This window comes from Eurosta solidaginis, chromosome 3 (assembly GCF_040869045.1).
Source record: "Eurosta solidaginis isolate ZX-2024a chromosome 3, ASM4086904v1, whole genome shotgun sequence".
NCBI lineage: Eukaryota > Metazoa > Arthropoda > Insecta > Diptera > Tephritidae > Eurosta > Eurosta solidaginis.
The window spans coordinates 281,500,862-281,519,775 of record NC_090321.1 but is presented as its reverse complement, the minus strand read 5'-3'; the positions used below and the strand labels follow the sequence as shown (position 1 = coordinate 281,519,775).

Below are 18,914 nucleotides of genomic sequence, written 5' to 3'. Positions count from 1 at the left end.
GAGAACTCAGCCGTATGTAGAAGAACACAAAAAGGTCATCAGTGGCGTCGGACCTCTATGCACCTATTGAATGGATTGAAGCACTGCTACAACAACAACCATATGTCCCATTAGCGCTCTTGGGGCGGAGCTACATCAAGCAGTTGTTTGCTAGGTTGTCCTGGTTGTGACAATTAAGCAAAAACTCTGTTGAGCATTTCGTTGTGCTTTTAAATGTTGAGCTCTTTGGCCTTGCTATGTAGGGGATGTTCAGGCGTCATACGGAGACACACCGTGGCAGTTCTGTGTGCAGCATTTTATCAGGCCTGCAGCCTTTTCTAGTATGTATTTTTGACACCAGGTGACCAAACTGGTGATGCGTAGCACATGACCGGCCGGTAAATTGCTTTGTACGTAGTTTGCAATGTTTTTTGTCTTCTCCCCTTTTCCCCTTATTTGCGTCAACTGTTCTTTCCCAGTCGTAAACAGAGTAGCCGTGGATTTGGTCGGTGTAATGCCAGGTCGCGCGAGGTCAAGGAACTTGAAATGGGAAACTAATTCATCTATTGAAGGGCCAAGTCCCGTTGCCATTATCGTGCAATCGCCGGCGTAGGAAATGGTAGTAAATAGAAATTAAACAGAAGTGGGATAGTATACCACCCCGTGGAAACACTGGTTTACAGCCAAAATTCACCAGAGACGCCATTATGAAATTCCTATTTAAAATCACCCCCTGATTTCGAAAATCAAGGTTATCTTTAATTCTATGGTAACGTTTTTGAGATATTTACGAATAACGGTTTTTTCAAAAAAAAAAAAAAAAATGGGGTCCACTTAATCATTTATATCTCAAGAACGAATTGAGCAATTCCAAAACGGTTTGAAGCTTTTAAAAGGTAATACAATTTTCTATAAACTGAACGAACAATCATTAAGGATTTTTCCATTTCTTTTGTAAAAATATAAAAAAAAAATGTACTTTGCGAGGAAGGATCTCGAAAACTTTTTATTTTTTTGCAGATTTGTTTTTTTTTCCTCTAAGCTCTGTTTTATTACAAAAAAATAAGCTTTCATTCAACAAAATCGATGGACTAATACAAAAGTTATAAGCATTCATGTAAATATTCCCATTTAATACTTAAGTACCCTACTGGTACATATGTGTGAGTATTCGTATATCAGTTAGTTAGTTTTTGCAAATTTTTTGTGTTTTCTCTCTAAGCTCTGTTTTATTACAAAAAAATAAGCTTGCATTCAACAAAACCGATGGACTAATACAAAAGTTATAAGCATTCACGTAAATATATCCATTTAATACTTAAGTACCCTACTGGTACATATGTGTTAGTATTCGTATTTCAGTTAGTTAGCGAATATTAACACATATGTACCAGTAGGGTACTTAAGTATTAAATGGATATATTTACTTGAATGCTTATAACTTTTGTATTAGTTCATCGATTTGGTTGAATGAAAGCTTATTTTTTTTATAATAAAACAGAGCTTAGAGAGAAAAAAACAAATCTGCAAAAAATAAAAACTTTTCAGATTTTCCTCCCAATGTACAAATTTTTTTATATTTTCACAAAAAAAATGGAAAAAATCCGTAATGATTGTTCGTTATCTTTGAATCTGCAGGGCCTAGCAAAAAGCGCACAGTTTATAGAAAATTGTATTACCTTTTAAAAGCTTCAAACTGTTTTGGAATCGCTAAATTCGTTCTTGAGATATATATGACTAAGTGGACCCAATTTTTTTTTTTTTTTTGAAAAAAAAAACCGTTATTCGTAAATATCTCAAAAACGTTACTATAGAATAAAAAGTATCCTTGATTTTCGAAATCAGGGGGTGATTTTACATAGGAATTTCATAATGGCGTCTCTGGTGCAGAAAAAAACTTGGAATTTGTGATCCCAGTGTAATTAGCGTGTGTTGGTTGACTGTGTCATGGAACTATCAAGCATTGCGGTCACCACCAGTACAATTTTCTGCCATTACATCAAAATAGCGGCTTTGAACATATCTTACTACTAATGATCCTTTTTAGGATTTTTCTGTCTAGTTTATTCCATAGATGGTCAATGAGTTGAGGTGCAGTGACTGCGAAGGATGATCTAACTGCTTGGGTCGCGACAGAGCATCCGTTCTTTGACAACTTTCGCAGTGTGTTCGGGATCATTGTCCTGCTAGAACACACATGATTGATCCAAACTCAATTTTACTCAATTATTCTTTACTATGTTCAGATAGTCTAATTTATTCATGAAAAATTCTCTGGAAATTCAATACGAGACATTTTTTGTAAAGTGGAAATCGGAACAGAGCTACTATAAAAAAAAAAATCAAGCAAATCGAATTCCTTTACAATATTCCTTTCACATTGCGCCATAAACTGGAGTTTATGGGGTATTTTCGTGTTTAACATTTGCCGTCTTTCAGTGAGTTTTACAGCTCCGGCTCACGTTCAATTCTCACGGGAATGCTCTGGATCACTGGAGACTTGATAAGCAGATGTCGTGAAATTTTCGCACACGTGAAATGTGATAGGCAGATGTCGCCGCTGTTTTTCATTTAACTCATACGGCGAAAGGCTAAGCAGCGACATCTATTTTTGAAAAAGTAGGTATATTAAAGGCCGCGTTGCCAACCTAAAAAGAAGTAATTAACAAATTATCTGGCTCACAAATTGAACCAGACTTCTATCTGGATTTATCTGGCTCAAATCGCTGTTGTTGAATTTACATGCAAAATTATTTATCTGGCTCAGGATTTTGCCACCGGATGATAGCTATTGAACACCACTTGCAAAGATGACTTGATACGAAACGTTTGTTTGCGCTCTCATTGTTGGCTCTCACGAGGGATTTATCTCTAATTTGTGCTGGCAACAATCACAGATAAATCCCACGCGCCAGCTGAAGTGGGTGCCAGAACAAAAAATGTACCAGCTTAAACGAAAAACAGGCCAAAAATTTCGGTGAACTTTAGTTTGACCTACAACTGTAGAAATGTGTTCAAAAATTATCGGAAAAAAGATAAAAATACTTGTTTTAGTGTAGATATTATTAGTTCGAAGGCGGAGGGTAAATATTATTTCCCATTCAAAAGTTATCACTAAAAACGGGTTTTGTAAATATGCAACCAGTCCATTTTGATCACAGAACCTGGAACATCAGACATGCAAGATAAGCCCTATCCACTAAACGATGTTAACTATTATATCCTAAGTCCGATTTACTCAAATTTCAAAAGAATATTTGGTTTTCAATGTGAGTTAAATGCGTTAGAATATTTGACTAATTAATTTAATCAAAATGTAAATTATACTTAGATTTGTTTATATTTAACTTTAACTAGTCGTATTATTGTAAAATAAGTTTAAAGAAATTATATTTTTCGACTATCGTTTTATTAATTGATTGAAACTATAAAATCGCCGAAATGTATGTCAAAAATCCCCATATTTAGATCTATTCATTTTTGTTAGGAGTGGCATCATTGACAAAAATGTGCATTTTGACAGCGCTCTCTCCAAACAAAGAGCCGCAAATCTATTAATCTATGACCACTTGTGAAAACTAAGTATCAACTTATGTTAAAAAAGTACCAATCAACTGATTTGCGTCTGCCAACTGTATGGTTCCGCCATGAACTGGAAAACTCAGTTTTCACATGTGGTGTTCAATGTTAACACGAAAATACCCCATAAACTCCAGTTTATGGCGCAATGTGAATGTAATATAATGGCATAATAATCAAACGAAAATAAAGAGATTCGATTTGTGTATTGCATGTTTATATAATAAAACGTGCGATTAGTACGCAAATCGCCTTATATACTTAAATGTAATCTTATACCCTAATTCGAAACTTCTCTTTAATAAATAGAGGGCATGTTGACGAAATGAATGTATTAATAAACAAAGGCCCGTATCGTCGTGTTATACGATGACGTATCGAATAACAATTTCACTCAAAGGATAAATCAGACACTATCAAAAGATTTGTAAAAATGATTACAAGTTATGGATCTAATGAGTACTGGTGGCCATCATTTCACACATTTTCCTAATCCAATTGCCCATTTCAGAGCTATTGCGATTTACAAAAATAATTTCGACCACGGACCGTATAACGCGATACGGGCCCAAACTTTTCCGATAGGTGTTTTTTGTGAAAAGCGCAAGAGCAATAAATATATACACTTGAATTTCTATAAAAAGGCACCAATAAATCATTATAACTTATATGTATACAATCTATATATAAAACTAATAAAATGCTTATTCTAATGTTTAGTCATGATTGGTTTGTTAACTCAGTTATTCAACCATCATGCTCTTAGCATTAAAAAGTAGTTTCAGATAGCCATTAAAATACATTAGTTTTACTTTAGTATATTACACAAGATGGCACGAGCATGAGGGGAAATGGAATAAATAAAATATAAATGATATAAATAATTGATGAAACTTCAGATTAGCGTATGCCTATTTCAGACAGAGACTTAATGAAATAATTAGTCAGGTTTTCCACAGCCCTTATTGAACTCAATCTGCCAAGCATAATCAATTTCATAATTATATCATGATTGCTTTATTGAATGCCTAATGAGTGAAAATCTAGACGGGTTTGCTAGGTGTTTCGGATTCTATTGTCATTGCAACAAATTACAATCAAAATTAAATTCGTTTCAATAACTTACGAAAAATAGAAAATTATTAAAAAAAATTCAAATTTTTATTTTTGCAGCAAATAATAAAATGGCCTTTTAAAAGCAGGCCAATATTGGGTTAGGTGCAACATCTATGAATAGTTACAGAAGGGGCTGCTATCAACTATTTTTTGTAAAAAACTTATTTTCTTGGGGCAGCTGACAGATGTTCATTAATGAAGCGAAAGACCCTGTTTCAAAAGCAAAAATTAATTATTTCATTAAACAAAATTGCGCTTCCATTGTTTCTGTGTGAAACCGCTATAAGGTTTTTTTTTTTGTAAACAAGGCATCTTAATATGGTTCAAGGCACATAAAGATTAAAATAAAAATTTAACAATAATTATAATCTTAGTGTGTTTTCCATTTGGTATACGTTTTTGTATACAATGTTTAAATTCCACGCATTGTGTTTTAAAAATGCTATGGTAAATTTACATACATATATGACATGATTCAATCGCAAGAGGTTTGCTCGACTGACACATTTTTGAGAATTGCAGCCATTTTGGAAACTGATTAGTACTAAACTGCATAATTCCTTAGAACATTTAATTTGATTTTATGACGAATTTATTCACTATGGCATGATCTATTAGTGTGGCTGAACAAAGGTAATTTTATGAAAAGTACGGACACCAAGGAATCGTGCACTTTCGTAAACCTACGAACATACGAAACCTAAACCAATTCAAAATTCAACGTTCAACGTCAAAAACTCGACTAGTAAATCGATTCACGTAAAAATGTAATTAGTAAATAATGGAGATGACATAACAAAATATGAGTACATTGAGCATGTAACATATTCATTCCGTATGTTCGGAAAAGTCATCTTCATTTAAGAATTTGGGGAATCGGTTTATATTGGAATAGTATGTATTATCGGAAATCGTGAGGTAGTATCAAACGAACCTGTTCCGAATATTCTAAATTAACGGTTTATCCGGAACACTTCCATGAATACTTAACGTAAAAAGCTTTCCGAAATTTCAGAATAAAAGGGTGAATACTCCCTGTGTAGCGGGACCGCACAAAAGCTTAACTGTTCTCGTCAAAGTCAAGGCCGGAATATAAAGTTCTAAGAAAATAAGCCATTTTCTTTTATTTGTTTGTGTCAGTTCATTGCAGCTGCTGAGTAGAGTATCACCCCATGTCGGCTGTCAGTTCGAAATCGTCCTCTCTCAAAATATTTTTCAAAAATGTCACATTGCAGGATTTGTCACAAACACGCCCTATATCGGAATTAGGTTGAATACCGCCTTATTTCAGAATGTTCTTCATTAAGCGACATAGCCTTTTATCAATTCACGAAATATTTAGTCGAAAATTAATTATTTCCTCAAACATCTGTTGGTATTTACTACTACAATTTTCGATAAAGCGGATTGAATTATTACCCGTTTTTCTTACTTCGTAAAAGCAACGCGTCTAGATTTTTCAATTTGGGAGTGTCAAAGCTCTGTCATCATTGTAGAACACACCTCTAGTACTTGAATCATGCATATATGATAATGTAATGCACAACTTGTTCTTTGTTATTTCTACAACAAAGCATTATGTACTAATTTTTCTAAATAGTCATATTATAGTTTTATGTATGTATATGATCCCAACATACCGGAAACATGCATCACTTCGCGTATTAAACAATCACTCAGTCATAGTTAAAAACAATTTTAAATATTTGCGTCAATCCCTAAATATAGCGTAATACTTACAAGTTAAAGCTAATGATTAAAACTATATATATTTTTTAGTATCAATTATAAATTTGCCCTTAAATAACTAAGTTGTTAACGCTAATGGCTTATTACCCCAACTTACGTAATTACGAGACTTACTTAAACAAATACATACCATGTACATATGTATAATCATACAAAGCAACTAAACACAAACTTCATCATAATTAAGACGAATTTTTTCATCAGCGGAAGCCAGCTTTTGTATTGTTTTTCGTATTCTCAGGGCAGGTAATCGCACATTGGGATTTTGATGCCAACATTCCTTCATTAATTTTGACATCCCAGCAAGTAACTGAAAATTGTATATCAATATTATATTTAAGTATTTATTCTGAGTGCCAAACGCCTTTTATATCACAACATATAAATAAAAAAACACATTTTAGTAAATAAAATATTTTTATTACAATACATATGTTTCGACACGCGCGTGATGTTGTTGTAGTTTTCAACTAGCCATTGTCAATTGAGATAATCAAAATAAGCCTAACAAAATCTAACATTAAAAGCTTTATGTTCTAAATTGCTTCTAATGAATTAAAAGCTGATACAATGTAAATTCAATTCAAATAAAATGTAATGAGATATACAAAAAAAACAATTACTAGCATGCCAACCTAATAAAAACGCACGCAAGTCATTTTCTGTCAAAAATGTCTCCCGCACATACAACTTGTATGAGAGCAACCGAAATTGAATTTGCTGCGTGCAAACCTAACTCGATTTCCAATTTTTGTTCTAATTATAAGCTACGGACCGTGAGCAACTTTTTTCAAATAAATTTTTTTTTTTTTACTTTTTTTTGTTGACAATTGCTGGTTTGTTATTCTATATTGAAAAAATAAATTACGGTTTTTGAGGTTGCGTATTTGCAAAGACGTAGCAAATGCAGTCATGTGTCTATTTTATTTGTAAGGGAGCTCAAGTTTACTACATTAAAGTCCCTATTGAACTCAATCTTCCAAGCAATAATCAAATTCATTATTATTAAAGATATACGCCACGAAAATGCATAGAAGGAATTTTTATAAATATATATGACCAAAAAAAAAAAAAAAACCAAGCGACTACCTATAGAAACATCGAGTAATTTGTCAAAGTATCGAGTGACGGCTCTTAACAAATAAACAGGGACGGAAAATAATAATTACTTTTTTTTCGGAGTCGAAAAAGTCCTGGTCAAAAAATTATCCTATAATTATAATGTTTGAGTTCCCAGGTATCCCTATAGCAATATCATGTCGAATCATGACCGGAATTAAAAAAAATTGTTTGTTTCTTTGTTATCAAGCGGGACTTTTATTTTGGCCTTAAAAAATAAAAGTCCGGATTTAAGTTTTATTTCCGGACTTTTATTTTTAAAAGTCCGAGTTTAACTAGTTCTATCGGACTCAAAAAAAAAAAAAAAATCCGAAAATAATTTTTAACTTGATCCAAATATATTAAAAGTCCAAAATTAATAGTTTTGCAATAGTCTTTGCTTGGCTATGAATAGCAAATTTACAATAAAAATTATTCAAAAATATTATGGCACTGAATAAAATTTGAAATCAAAATTGATTCATAAAGACAATTAAGGACTGCGTTTGAAAAAATTGTCCATCACTAAATAAGAAAAACTTTCTAAACCAGTAGTCCGATTTTAAAAGTAAATGCCATATTTACATGTTTATTCAGTTACAATTTTTATTATATGTTTAAACTTTTTCATTTATTTTTATTTTGTAAAATTTATTAATTTTTCGGGTAACCCTTCCATTAACAATTTTAATTTACTATTTCTTACTTTTTGCGTTGCAGAACGCCATTTCTCCCGAAAATCTTCAGCGTTCCGGGCCACTTTGTTGGTCGCCTTGATTTCCGTTTTTACCAAAGCCCAGTATCTTTCTCTAGGCTTTAAAATCACATTATTTTTTGAGTAAACCAGAAATTTTCGACTGTCTTTTTGTTTTGAACTTTTCGTCCACATTACCCCGCGAGTCTGCAGTGTAAAATTCTTGGCCTGAGACTTCGAAAAACATAAGTTTCGTCTTCCATAATACAGCAACTGAACTTTTGAAAAAAAAAAATTTTTAATTTTTTGGCATGTTGTTTTGCTTCATTGTTCTTCATTGTTCCTTTTTAGCTTTGCGAACCAAAAACTCGGAACATTCCAGTTTCTGCGCCAATCTTCTGCCGGAAATACTGGTTATAATTTTATTCTTTTGGTAACTGATACCTTTTTTCTGTCAGAACCAGGATTTCGAGTGACAGCCAACTCCCCCTTGAAGCTTTTTAAGGCCCTTGACACAGTTTTTGGGCACACTTTAACATTCCTCGCAATGTTTTTGAAACTCCACTGAGGATGGTCTTGATAAACTTGCACAATTTGTTTACGTACTTCCAATTCGCTTGCCATTTTTAATGTTTAGAGAAAATATAAATATATAAAAATACAAAATATTTTTGACATTTATAACAAAGAATGCCGCAAAAAAAAATAATAATACATAAATTTGGAAGAGTTATTTTATTAAATAAAGGTGACAATTTTCTCAATCGCAGACCTTAGAAACGATACTTGACCGCGGAACCAATACATATATCAGAAAGAGAATAAGCACATACATACATACATATGTATGTGACCAAAAAATTCAAAGAAAACTATATCTGCAAATGAAAGTAGCTAATTATTTCCCGTGATATTAAATTTAAATTAGGGGCATTAATTTCGGTAATTATGAGAATATTTGCTACCCAAAGTGAGGGGGGTTCCTTTAAGTAACACGCCTATTACTTATTTATAGATAATTTTATTAAATTCAGACGGTATTTTAAGACACAATTTGAATTCATCCTTCGCGGAAATATACTAAATGGCATTCAATGAATTAAAACACTTATTGTACATTGAAAACGAGGTTGATGAGATTAAAATTTGACTTTTTAAAACTAAATTTTTGTTAAAGTTTATCGTGTGCAAATAGTGGAAGTAATTGTAGTCTAACATATTGTGGCGAATGTTAGCATCACTATGCTGTTAGTAAATAATCACAACAACAAAAACAGCAAGCAGCCACACTTATCTACAAGGCAACAAAGAATATTCCATACACATAACCAGCAACTTAAAGCAGATTATTTCACATACATATAAGTAGTCATAAGCTAAGAGAAGAAGTTATTACTCACACATGCACACGCATATAGCTAAATAACCAAGTATGAGATACAACTGTTCCATGTTCGTGAAAAGTCTAGACCTTAGGAGAAATATGCGAACGAGGCAACAGAGGGTATAAAAGCAAAGCAAGCTGAGGAATAACTAATCGGTTTGATTTTAACACGGTTTAGTGAAGTACGCGATTATTGTAATTGTACTACCCCCAAAGTACTCGTCGTCTTAATAAAGACCATTTTGCCATACTGAATATTGGAGTTATTTATTCGACACTTCAGCGACTCGAACATAAACAGAAGATGTAAAATAATCGAAGTCCCCAAAAATTCGTTACAATATGTACTCTCCTGACTGGCTATTAAGATATTGAAGGAAATCGCGAAATACGCGCCAATCAAAGTTTTTCAGGAAGCAAAAGAGCCTTTGTTATGGAGTGGATGTTTTTATTTTTATTTATTTTATTTTTTTTGACTTATGACAAAGTTTGATATATCGCAGAAATGGTGACGCATCCTTCACTTGGTTAGCTGCTTAATAAATAAGATACCTTATTTTAAATTGGATAGTAAATTACTAAAGTACATAATTTTGGTTGCTTTCGTAGCTTCGTAACAATTGAAGTAAATTATAAACCGGCCTTGAGTGAACTTGTTTAGTTGGATAGAATATGAATAAGTATCTACGTCTGTAAAGTATGTTAGTCTACCACTACTTCCACTATAAATACAGATCCCGATCTTTATATTTCAATTTTATATAAAGTACGTTCTGATATAAACTGTAGCCAGAGGTCAATGTATGATAATTAAATTTAATGGCCAAATTTCAAACGACATTTTGTCGCTTGAAAACAAAACTTTTTAAACGTTTAACATATAATTTTTTATTGTTTTATATACAAAGTGCAGTGTACATACAATTTTGTACGTGTTTTGTGATTTGCACTTCAATACAAAATATTTTGAGCAGCACTGGTCTTTATAGTCAAGGAGGAAACGAATACCATACATCCGCCACCTTCTATAATTCCATCATGACGAATACTATCCATTTTATTTATTTATTTTTTTTTGTAAAAGCGTAATATTTTCTTGGGGCTGATTCGGTTAAGTTTCTGTGTCAAATTGGTGTAAGGCTTAGTTTGATTATCTCCCATGACAATGGTTAAATGAAAACTACAACTGATGATGACAACACGTACTTGTGGAAACATACATATGTATTGTAATAAAAAAGAATTTAAACGACTAAAAGGTAGGTGTTTTTTTTAAATATATATGTTGTCATGAATATAATAATTATGTATTAAATTTTAACAACATACCGAATCAGATGCCCAACGATTGGGAAATGCAGGTCGATAGTTGTCAACGCACACAACTTTGCGCATATCCTCGAAACTGGGATCAGATGGCACAACATCATAGAAAGGCACTTTGTACTCCTCAGCAATGCCACCTGAAATAGTCCGGCGACATACTTCCCACAGTACCAGACCGAGTGCATATATATCAGTTCGACGTAAAGCCTCAAAACATTGCAAATTTATACTAAAACAGAAAATGTGTAGTTATATATACAAATTATTTCTAGCATCACTTTAAATAGTTTACCTTTCATCTAAAACTTCTGGAGACATGTAACGTTTGGTGCCCACTTTAGGGTTATTTCCTAAATCCAGCTTGCCCGTTATATGAGAGTGTGTTACAGCTAAACCGAAATCGGCTATTACACATGTGCCGTCTGATTTTACAAGTATGTTCTTTGATTTTAAATCTCTATGAGCCATCGCAGGTTTACCCTAAAGAATTTACATACATACATTGAAATGCATTAAATATTGGAGCACACCTAGATCTTAAAAACATCGGACAACGCAAAATATTACGTTGTTAAGGAAATGCGAAAACACACTAAAGAAATTTTCAGATTTTACCAAAACACATACGAGCAGGGATGTAGTAATAGCAGGTAATAGCAGGCAATTGCGATTTTCATTTCATAAAATTCCTACAAAATCAAATTACTAAATAGGAGATATACATAAACTAGGGAACAGCTTAAGCACAAAAATAATAGGGAACGTAGAGAAACTTTGCAATAATATCAATTTCGTGTTATCAAGGGTGCTAATTTTGACGTCGGTTAACTTTTAGGCACATAACACTCTGGTAACTTTCTTTGTTACTCTTTCGCGAAGATACCGAATGTATCATACGTTTATTTCAGTATTGGGTTGAACTGGCCGGTCAATAAAGACCTCACATAGACTGAATGTGTACATAGTAGGGTGGTTTTAAAAAAATAATTTCGGATTTTTGTAGGTGCTCAGGTCTAGAAATGTGACATTAAAGTTTGAGCTCAATCGGACTTTCCTTTCCCGTGCCGAAAGAGCCTTAAAATGTTATAAATAGCCATTTGTCGCAGAAAAGCGAAATTTTTATGCGATATCTTGCGATTGAATATATTATTATTATTATTTATTATTACGGCGTTTTAAGCCTAAAACTTAGATTATTACAATTTGTAAGTACATTTTAATAGTAAAAGGATTCCTAAAATTTGGGCTGTCGGAATGCATGCGATTCCGATCAGCACGGGAACTGGCGAGTCCTGGAGCCATCTTATTGGGAGGTTGGAAAGAACGTGTTCGCAATCCTGCCCTACTCCAAGACTTATGAATACATAGTTTAATTATTTATGTTGTCGGAATGCAATAGATTCCGATCAACACATATGACTCGGATCTCAGAGTCATAAGGCACTTTTATTGGGAGGTTGGAAAGAACGTATTTCCAACCCTGTCTTGTTCCAAAACTTAAGATTACACAGTTTTGTTATTTATGCTGTCGGAATGCATTTGATTCCGATCAACACAAAAGCTAGCAGCTCAGCAGAATGAGCCACTTTTATCGGATGGTTGGAAAGGACGTGTTTCCAATCCTCCCTGCACCAGCTGTTATATAAACAATTAATCATAATATATTATTGTTTTATTATTTTTGTTGGAATAGACGTGACTCTCATGAACCCTCCAACTGTTTGTCTGAGGCGATGTTTTTGGGAACTCTTCCCCACTTTGATTGCGAGCGATATATTTGACCTGATGCATAAGGTTCGTCTGTGTTTGTTTGCATTGCCCATGTACGCTCAAGGATCAGCAACATGAAATACAGATACAAAATATTTTATCTTATTGGATTGGAAGGATTTGCAATATCCTAATAAACTCTTTTTGAAAGTGTTTAAGTTTTCACAATTTTTAACATGATTGGGAAGTTCATTAAAACATTTCAGGCCTTTGTAAAATATATTTTGCTTGTCCATTTCTGTTTTGAAAAGAGGTAATCTAAAATTTTTATTTTCCCTGATTATGTAAGAGTGGGTTTCATTCGCATACACAAGTTTTTCACTTAGGTAGACTGGTAATTTACCGTGCTTGATATTAAATACAAATTTCATACTATGGTAAAATATCACACTCAACTAGTTTAGTACATCGATCATACTCTTTATGGAAGTGTCGTACCTCACTTTCAATATAAATCTCATAGCTCTGTTTTGCATAACTTGTAACCTGTCTACTTGTGTTTCATTGGCAATCAAGAATATTGTAGGGCAATATAAGAAGTGCGGTTCTATGATGGATCTATAAACTTTCAACTTATATTTCTTACTAATAAGTTTACATGATTTCTTCCAAAATCCAATTTTTTCCCCATTTTGGCAGCAATATAATCAATATGATCCGTAAACATCAGTTTATTGTCAATCAGGATCCCTAAGTACCTACTTAAATATTTTGACATCCTCAATGCTCGTATTAATTATTTTTAGATCTAAATTAAGTGATTCTTTATTGGTCGTCCTAGATAAAACCATGAACTTAGTTTTGTTAACGTTAAGCTTGAGTTTATTAATGCAAAGCTATCGATACAATGAATCCAAATCTTCTTGCATTTTGCTCCTTGCTATCGAAATGTCCGTTTCATTTACTTCAAGTAGCTCATCATCTGCAAACAACCTGATTTTACTATATTTCAGTGCTGATGATATATCGTTTATATAAATGTTGAACAGGATTTGTGCTAATACCGACCCTTGTGGTAAACCTATGTCCACTTGTGCCTCGGATGAGACTACTGACTCGATGGTTGTTCTTTGTTTCCGGTCTGATAAGAAGCTTCTAAACCAATGCAATTCATTTTCCCTAATACCAATTTTTAGTAGTTTATCGAGCATTATATTCCTATCAATTGTTTCGAACGCTCTTTTCAGGTCAAAACTGCCACTATATGTGTTTTTAGACTCAGTTCTTCTCTCCAGCTAGATATGACGTAATTTAACGCCGTCTCGCAAGAGTGCCTTTCTCGGAAACCGGATTGTTAACCAGTTGATTTTTTATTACAATTTCCAGAATTTTTTCTATGTTTGGCAATGTATTTATTGGTCTTAGTTCTTCTGCCATTATTGAATCTTTTACTTTCCTAATTGGTACTATTGTCGAAATTTTCCACATGTCTGGCACCATTCCAGTAGTCATGGATTTGTTTATAGCGTTTGCATAGAAGAAACCCATGTACGATACCGAATCTTTAATTACGCCTTTTGAAAGTAAATCCCCCCGCCCCCCATCATTTTTCTTTTTGAACATTTTTGTTATAAGCAGGGATGCACCTTAACGTTAAGCTAATCGTTTATCAAAAAATTTCCACCGTTTCCGTTGAAACACTTCGAAATATTATCGATAAAGAAATTATCAAGATAAATTGTATCTCGTTTTTAACCGAAACTTTATGTTTGAATTGTGCTGGCAATGCTATAGCCATGGTGAAGCCGTAAGGTGGCAACAACGAGCGCACATACACACACAAACTATGTAATTTGTTTGTGTAATTCGTTGGTGGTAATTCAAAAATACTCTGAGAAATGTTCGTACTGTCAAAATTCATGAGAAAAGTTGCAATCAGCTTGGATAATGCTTTCACCTTTAATGACTCCGCCATCAATCAGCTTTGCCAGCATAGTTTGAAATTAATAATCAACATAAACGATTTGATTTCGTTTTGATATGGCAGAAAACGAAACGAAGTCATTTCGTTTCGTTTATTAACGTTGATTATCGTAACGAAATGATATCGTTTCGTTGGTTAAGCATGCCTGGTTATAAGTATAACATCCTCAACCGTATGCTATGGAATAAATTTATTAACCAGTTAAGGAAAATTCTAGGGGCTTTAAATTACGTTATAACATATTTTCTCCAAAAATAAACCGTACAAGATATTAAAAATTTAATGGGTGAAGTGTATTTTTTGAAAGACATGGATTATTACGAATTGCATAATAGTTTTCGAAGTTTATATGTTTAAGTCCTTCTATTACGATTATTTTTAACCCCTTGTGGAGGTTAAATCTTTATATTTGAAATTTGCCTTTGATTTTGCAACATAATTTAAGTGTCGCGGAATGACACATACTACGCTACATACATATTCAAGCTGTAAGTAAAAAATGGGGAATCCCCTATTTGATTTTGACGTCGCTCCAATCAGAATGCTTAAAGAGAAATGTTCATTTAATGTTTGTTGTGCTGAGTAGAGTTGTGCTTTTTCGTTCATTTCAGAGATTCGAATCTTTCGTTCTTTTTCTGATGAACGAACAAGTTGTTCTTTTTGTTCATCTGTTCTTTTTTTTTCAAGCAAATTTGATCAATGCTGCTCGCACCCGCGAAAAAAGCCAACAAGTATAGATGGGGGTGTGTATGCAGCAATGCTTTGTGTAGGTATATTTAAATGAGTAATGAATAAATAAGGTAATATATGTATATATTCAAGTTTAATAAATGTAATGATTAGTTTCTTATAAAACATGTTTTTCATAAATAGTCCATACATATATTTTTGTAGCAGTGTCACACAAAGATGACCACACATATCTTTAGTGTAAGTGTCATCATCGACATTCGTGCTCACTGTGAATTTCTGCGTATGTATGTATGAATTTACAATGTTCGCGAACGAGAAGAGAGAAAGAATAACATTAGATAAAACGAACTAAAAGAACAAATGAACTAAAAGAACAAAAAGAACAGAAATCGAAGATCTAGTTCACTTGTTCAGTTGAGAGACCCGGTCAATTGAACAAGTTCAGAACGAAATGACCCAACTCTAGTGCTGAGGGAACAGTTCAAACGTAGAAAGTGAAATAATTCACGTTCCACATAATAAAATTAAAATGGCTTCCACCTCGTCTAATGTCCGTGCCCCAGCAAAAACTCGAATATATTTAATTGGCCATTCGTTGCATCAAATAATCGGGAGTAAACTGCCATCCAATCATCAAGTGTTAAAGTCATTGTTTTACAACATGCTTTAAGTGGGATTAAATTTCTGCGATGCTGCTAACCTCACTCTAAAGGAAGTTCTTGTGTTTTGGGAAAAAGCAAGAATACCTTGTCTGTTGCAAAAAAACGCTGTTCGCAAAGTCGAGAAACAGTACAATGAATGGAGATCACTTCAGAAAAGTTCAGCATTGAAATCAAAACGCCAAGAGGATAAAAATCTTGCATTTACATCCAAATTGTCTGATCTCTTTGATGAAGCAGTGGAAGATGCCATTTCCAAAATGTCTAATAAGGAAGATATTACATTTTTGATAAGTCAGAGAAAGAAATGACGTCTTGCTCACATGGTAGGTGTAGCAAAAGAAAAACGGCGATCACGAAATATGTCACTAGAAGGTGCTTGTGAGTGTATGTTATAATTTTTGCAATTATAAGCAGTTAATAACTTGAATTCAAATACACTTTAATAAGCCATTATTTATTTTTATTAGTTGTTGCTGATTTTAACAGTATTTTTCTACCGATATGCACAAATTGTACCTGATTTTTCATTGCAGCGGAAAATATACGAGACACCTCATTGTCTTCTGAATCAGAAGTGGAAGAAGTGACCTCAGACGAGGATTATATCGACGGTGAGAAAACCGACAAAGCACACACAGCTAGTAAAAAAAGGAAATAGAGCCGTGAATATAAAGAAGTAATGACGGAAAAATTAGCAGTTTTAATAGATAGGTGCAATATTTCTGATAGAAATGCTGTGCGAATAATTGTCGCAACAGCTGAAATTCTGGACTCTAATGTAAAGGAATTGGCCTTCAGTAGAAGTACTTTAAGAAAGCGGAGAATATCATTTCGAAAGGAAAGTGCTCTGAAAATCATGACGAAGTTTAAAAATTTAGATTTAGAGGCTTCTGTTGTTCATTGGAATGGGAAACTTTTACCGAAACTTTTTCAGAAAGACTGTGGTGAACGAATAGCAATTTTGGTGAGCAAAGGAAATGATGGACAACTACTGGCAGTCCCTGAATTGGAGAATAGCACAGGTGTCAGCCAGGCAGAAGCTGTAAGTGGTTGCCTAAACGAATGGGATATTAGAGATGAAATTGTTGGTATGTATGTGCTTTGATACGACGGCTTCCAATACTGGGCGAATTAATGGCACATGCACCTTGTTAGAAAAACAGCTAGGTAAACATTTGTTGTATTTTGCGTGTCGTCATCACATTTTAGAAGTCGTTTTACGGTCAGTATTTGAGTACAAGATGGGACCAACGACTGCTCCCCAAACTGACATGTTTAAAAGATTTCAGTTGCACTGACCTTACATATATCGGTCCTCATATTTGGAAGGGGTACATGATAAAAAAGTCAGTGAAAGAAGCGAAATTTCTTCTACTTCAGTTAACTGAAAAACATCCGAGGGGTGATTACTTAGAATTTATAAAATTATGTTTGATATTTTTAGGAAAACTCCCTTCTCGCGATGCTTCGTTTCGCACTCGTGGTGCTTATCATCACGCTCGTTGGATGGCTAAAGCCATTTACTCTTTGAAAATTTTCATGTTTAGGGAACAGTTTTCCATGTCCGAAGAATAGTTAAGTTCAATAAGAACCATTTGTTTATTGTCAATTTGTATGTGAAAATGTAATGTCAATCTTCAAACGCAATTAGTGCACCTTATAATGATCTGAAATTTGTTGAAGACGTCATAAAGTACAAAGACATTGATCAGGGTGTATCTGAAAAGGTATTACAAAAATATTTGCTGCACATGTGGTATCTTAACCCGGAACTGATTTGTTTTAGTTTATTAGACAATAATCATATAAAATAAAAGAGGATATAGCAAAAAAGATTTTATCATGTAAGGATTTAAAAGTAGATAAACGGTCCTTAAGGATAATGAGATTGCAAGTTTCTAAAAATGAAGCTATTAATTTATTTCAAAATGCGTCTCTTCAGGAATTTGTTTCCTATCAAGGCCTACTGTTTTTTGATTATTTCAAGGTCAAAATAGATTTTTTGAGTGACGACCCAAAGAGCTGGTCCGAATATGAAGACTTTTTGAAACTTCGAAGTTTTGTTAGAGGGTTGAAGGTAGTAAACGAAACGGCAGAGAGAGGGGTTAAGTTAATTCAAGACTTTAACAACTCCCTAACAAAAGACGAGGAGCAAAAACAATTTCTACTTCAGGTGGTAGCGGATTGTCGTCGCCTTTATCCTGATGCTTCCAAACGGACCCCTTCTCTTCCCTTTTCTGATAATTAATATTAGAAATTTTTTTAATTTACTAATTTTTATAACTTTTATTTTTGGTATGAATTTTCCTTTCGATGTGTTCGCTTTGAAATAGAATTGTAGCAATCGTCTCATCTTTTTGTTCAATGTTATACTCATTAATGTTAAATATTGAAAATACATAGATAACAAAACAATTAATCAACTTCTAGTCTTTTCAATAATAAATAAATTCAATTAATTCGTTTATTACGGAGAAGGTAAGTTTTTTCAAAATTATAAAAAAACATCGTTCCAAACTGTAAGGAACAGCGTAGTAAATGGTCACTTGACAGGAAGTTGGCCCATTAAATTTTAAATATATCCCAAGCATTACTTATAGAAATAAATTATATTACAATGTACTTTAATGGCAACAAAATTTCGTTTCACTTATTGCATAGCATATAACCAATCGGAAGTTAACACCAATAAAATTTTGCTTTTCTGCGAAATATGATTGAGCTAAAACTTTTCCAATTGCATATTTGACCCAAACGGCACATTTCCGAAAGTGAGCCCCCCCCCCCCCCCTCCCGTTTTCAACAGAAAAAATTCACCCCTATTCAACGAAACCACCCTAGTACATAGTGTTACAAGAATTTGTTTTAAGACCAAACGGAGGAACACCAATGAGGTGCCAGGACTTATCTTATAGAATAACTCCGTCCTCTTGGCAAATA

At 33.4% G+C, this 18,914-nt stretch overlaps 1 protein-coding gene across 1 annotated transcript in view; it reads right to left on the bottom strand.

Moving 5' to 3' along the window:
- Positions 1-1,423: 1,423 nt before the first annotated feature.
- The window catches only part of sax (saxophone), a 55,359-nt gene continuing 37,868 nt past the window's right edge, over positions 1,424-18,914 (bottom strand). Inside the window, exons 8-10 of the mRNA XM_067776740.1 lie at positions 11,218-11,405; positions 10,929-11,154; positions 1,424-6,733 (exon numbers count right to left, since the gene is read on the bottom strand). Of these exons, the coding sequence (XP_067632841.1) occupies positions 6,584-6,733; positions 10,929-11,154; positions 11,218-11,405 (564 nt within the window). The 3' untranslated portion in view covers positions 1,424-6,583. The remainder of the gene's footprint in view (positions 6,734-10,928; positions 11,155-11,217; positions 11,406-18,914) is intronic.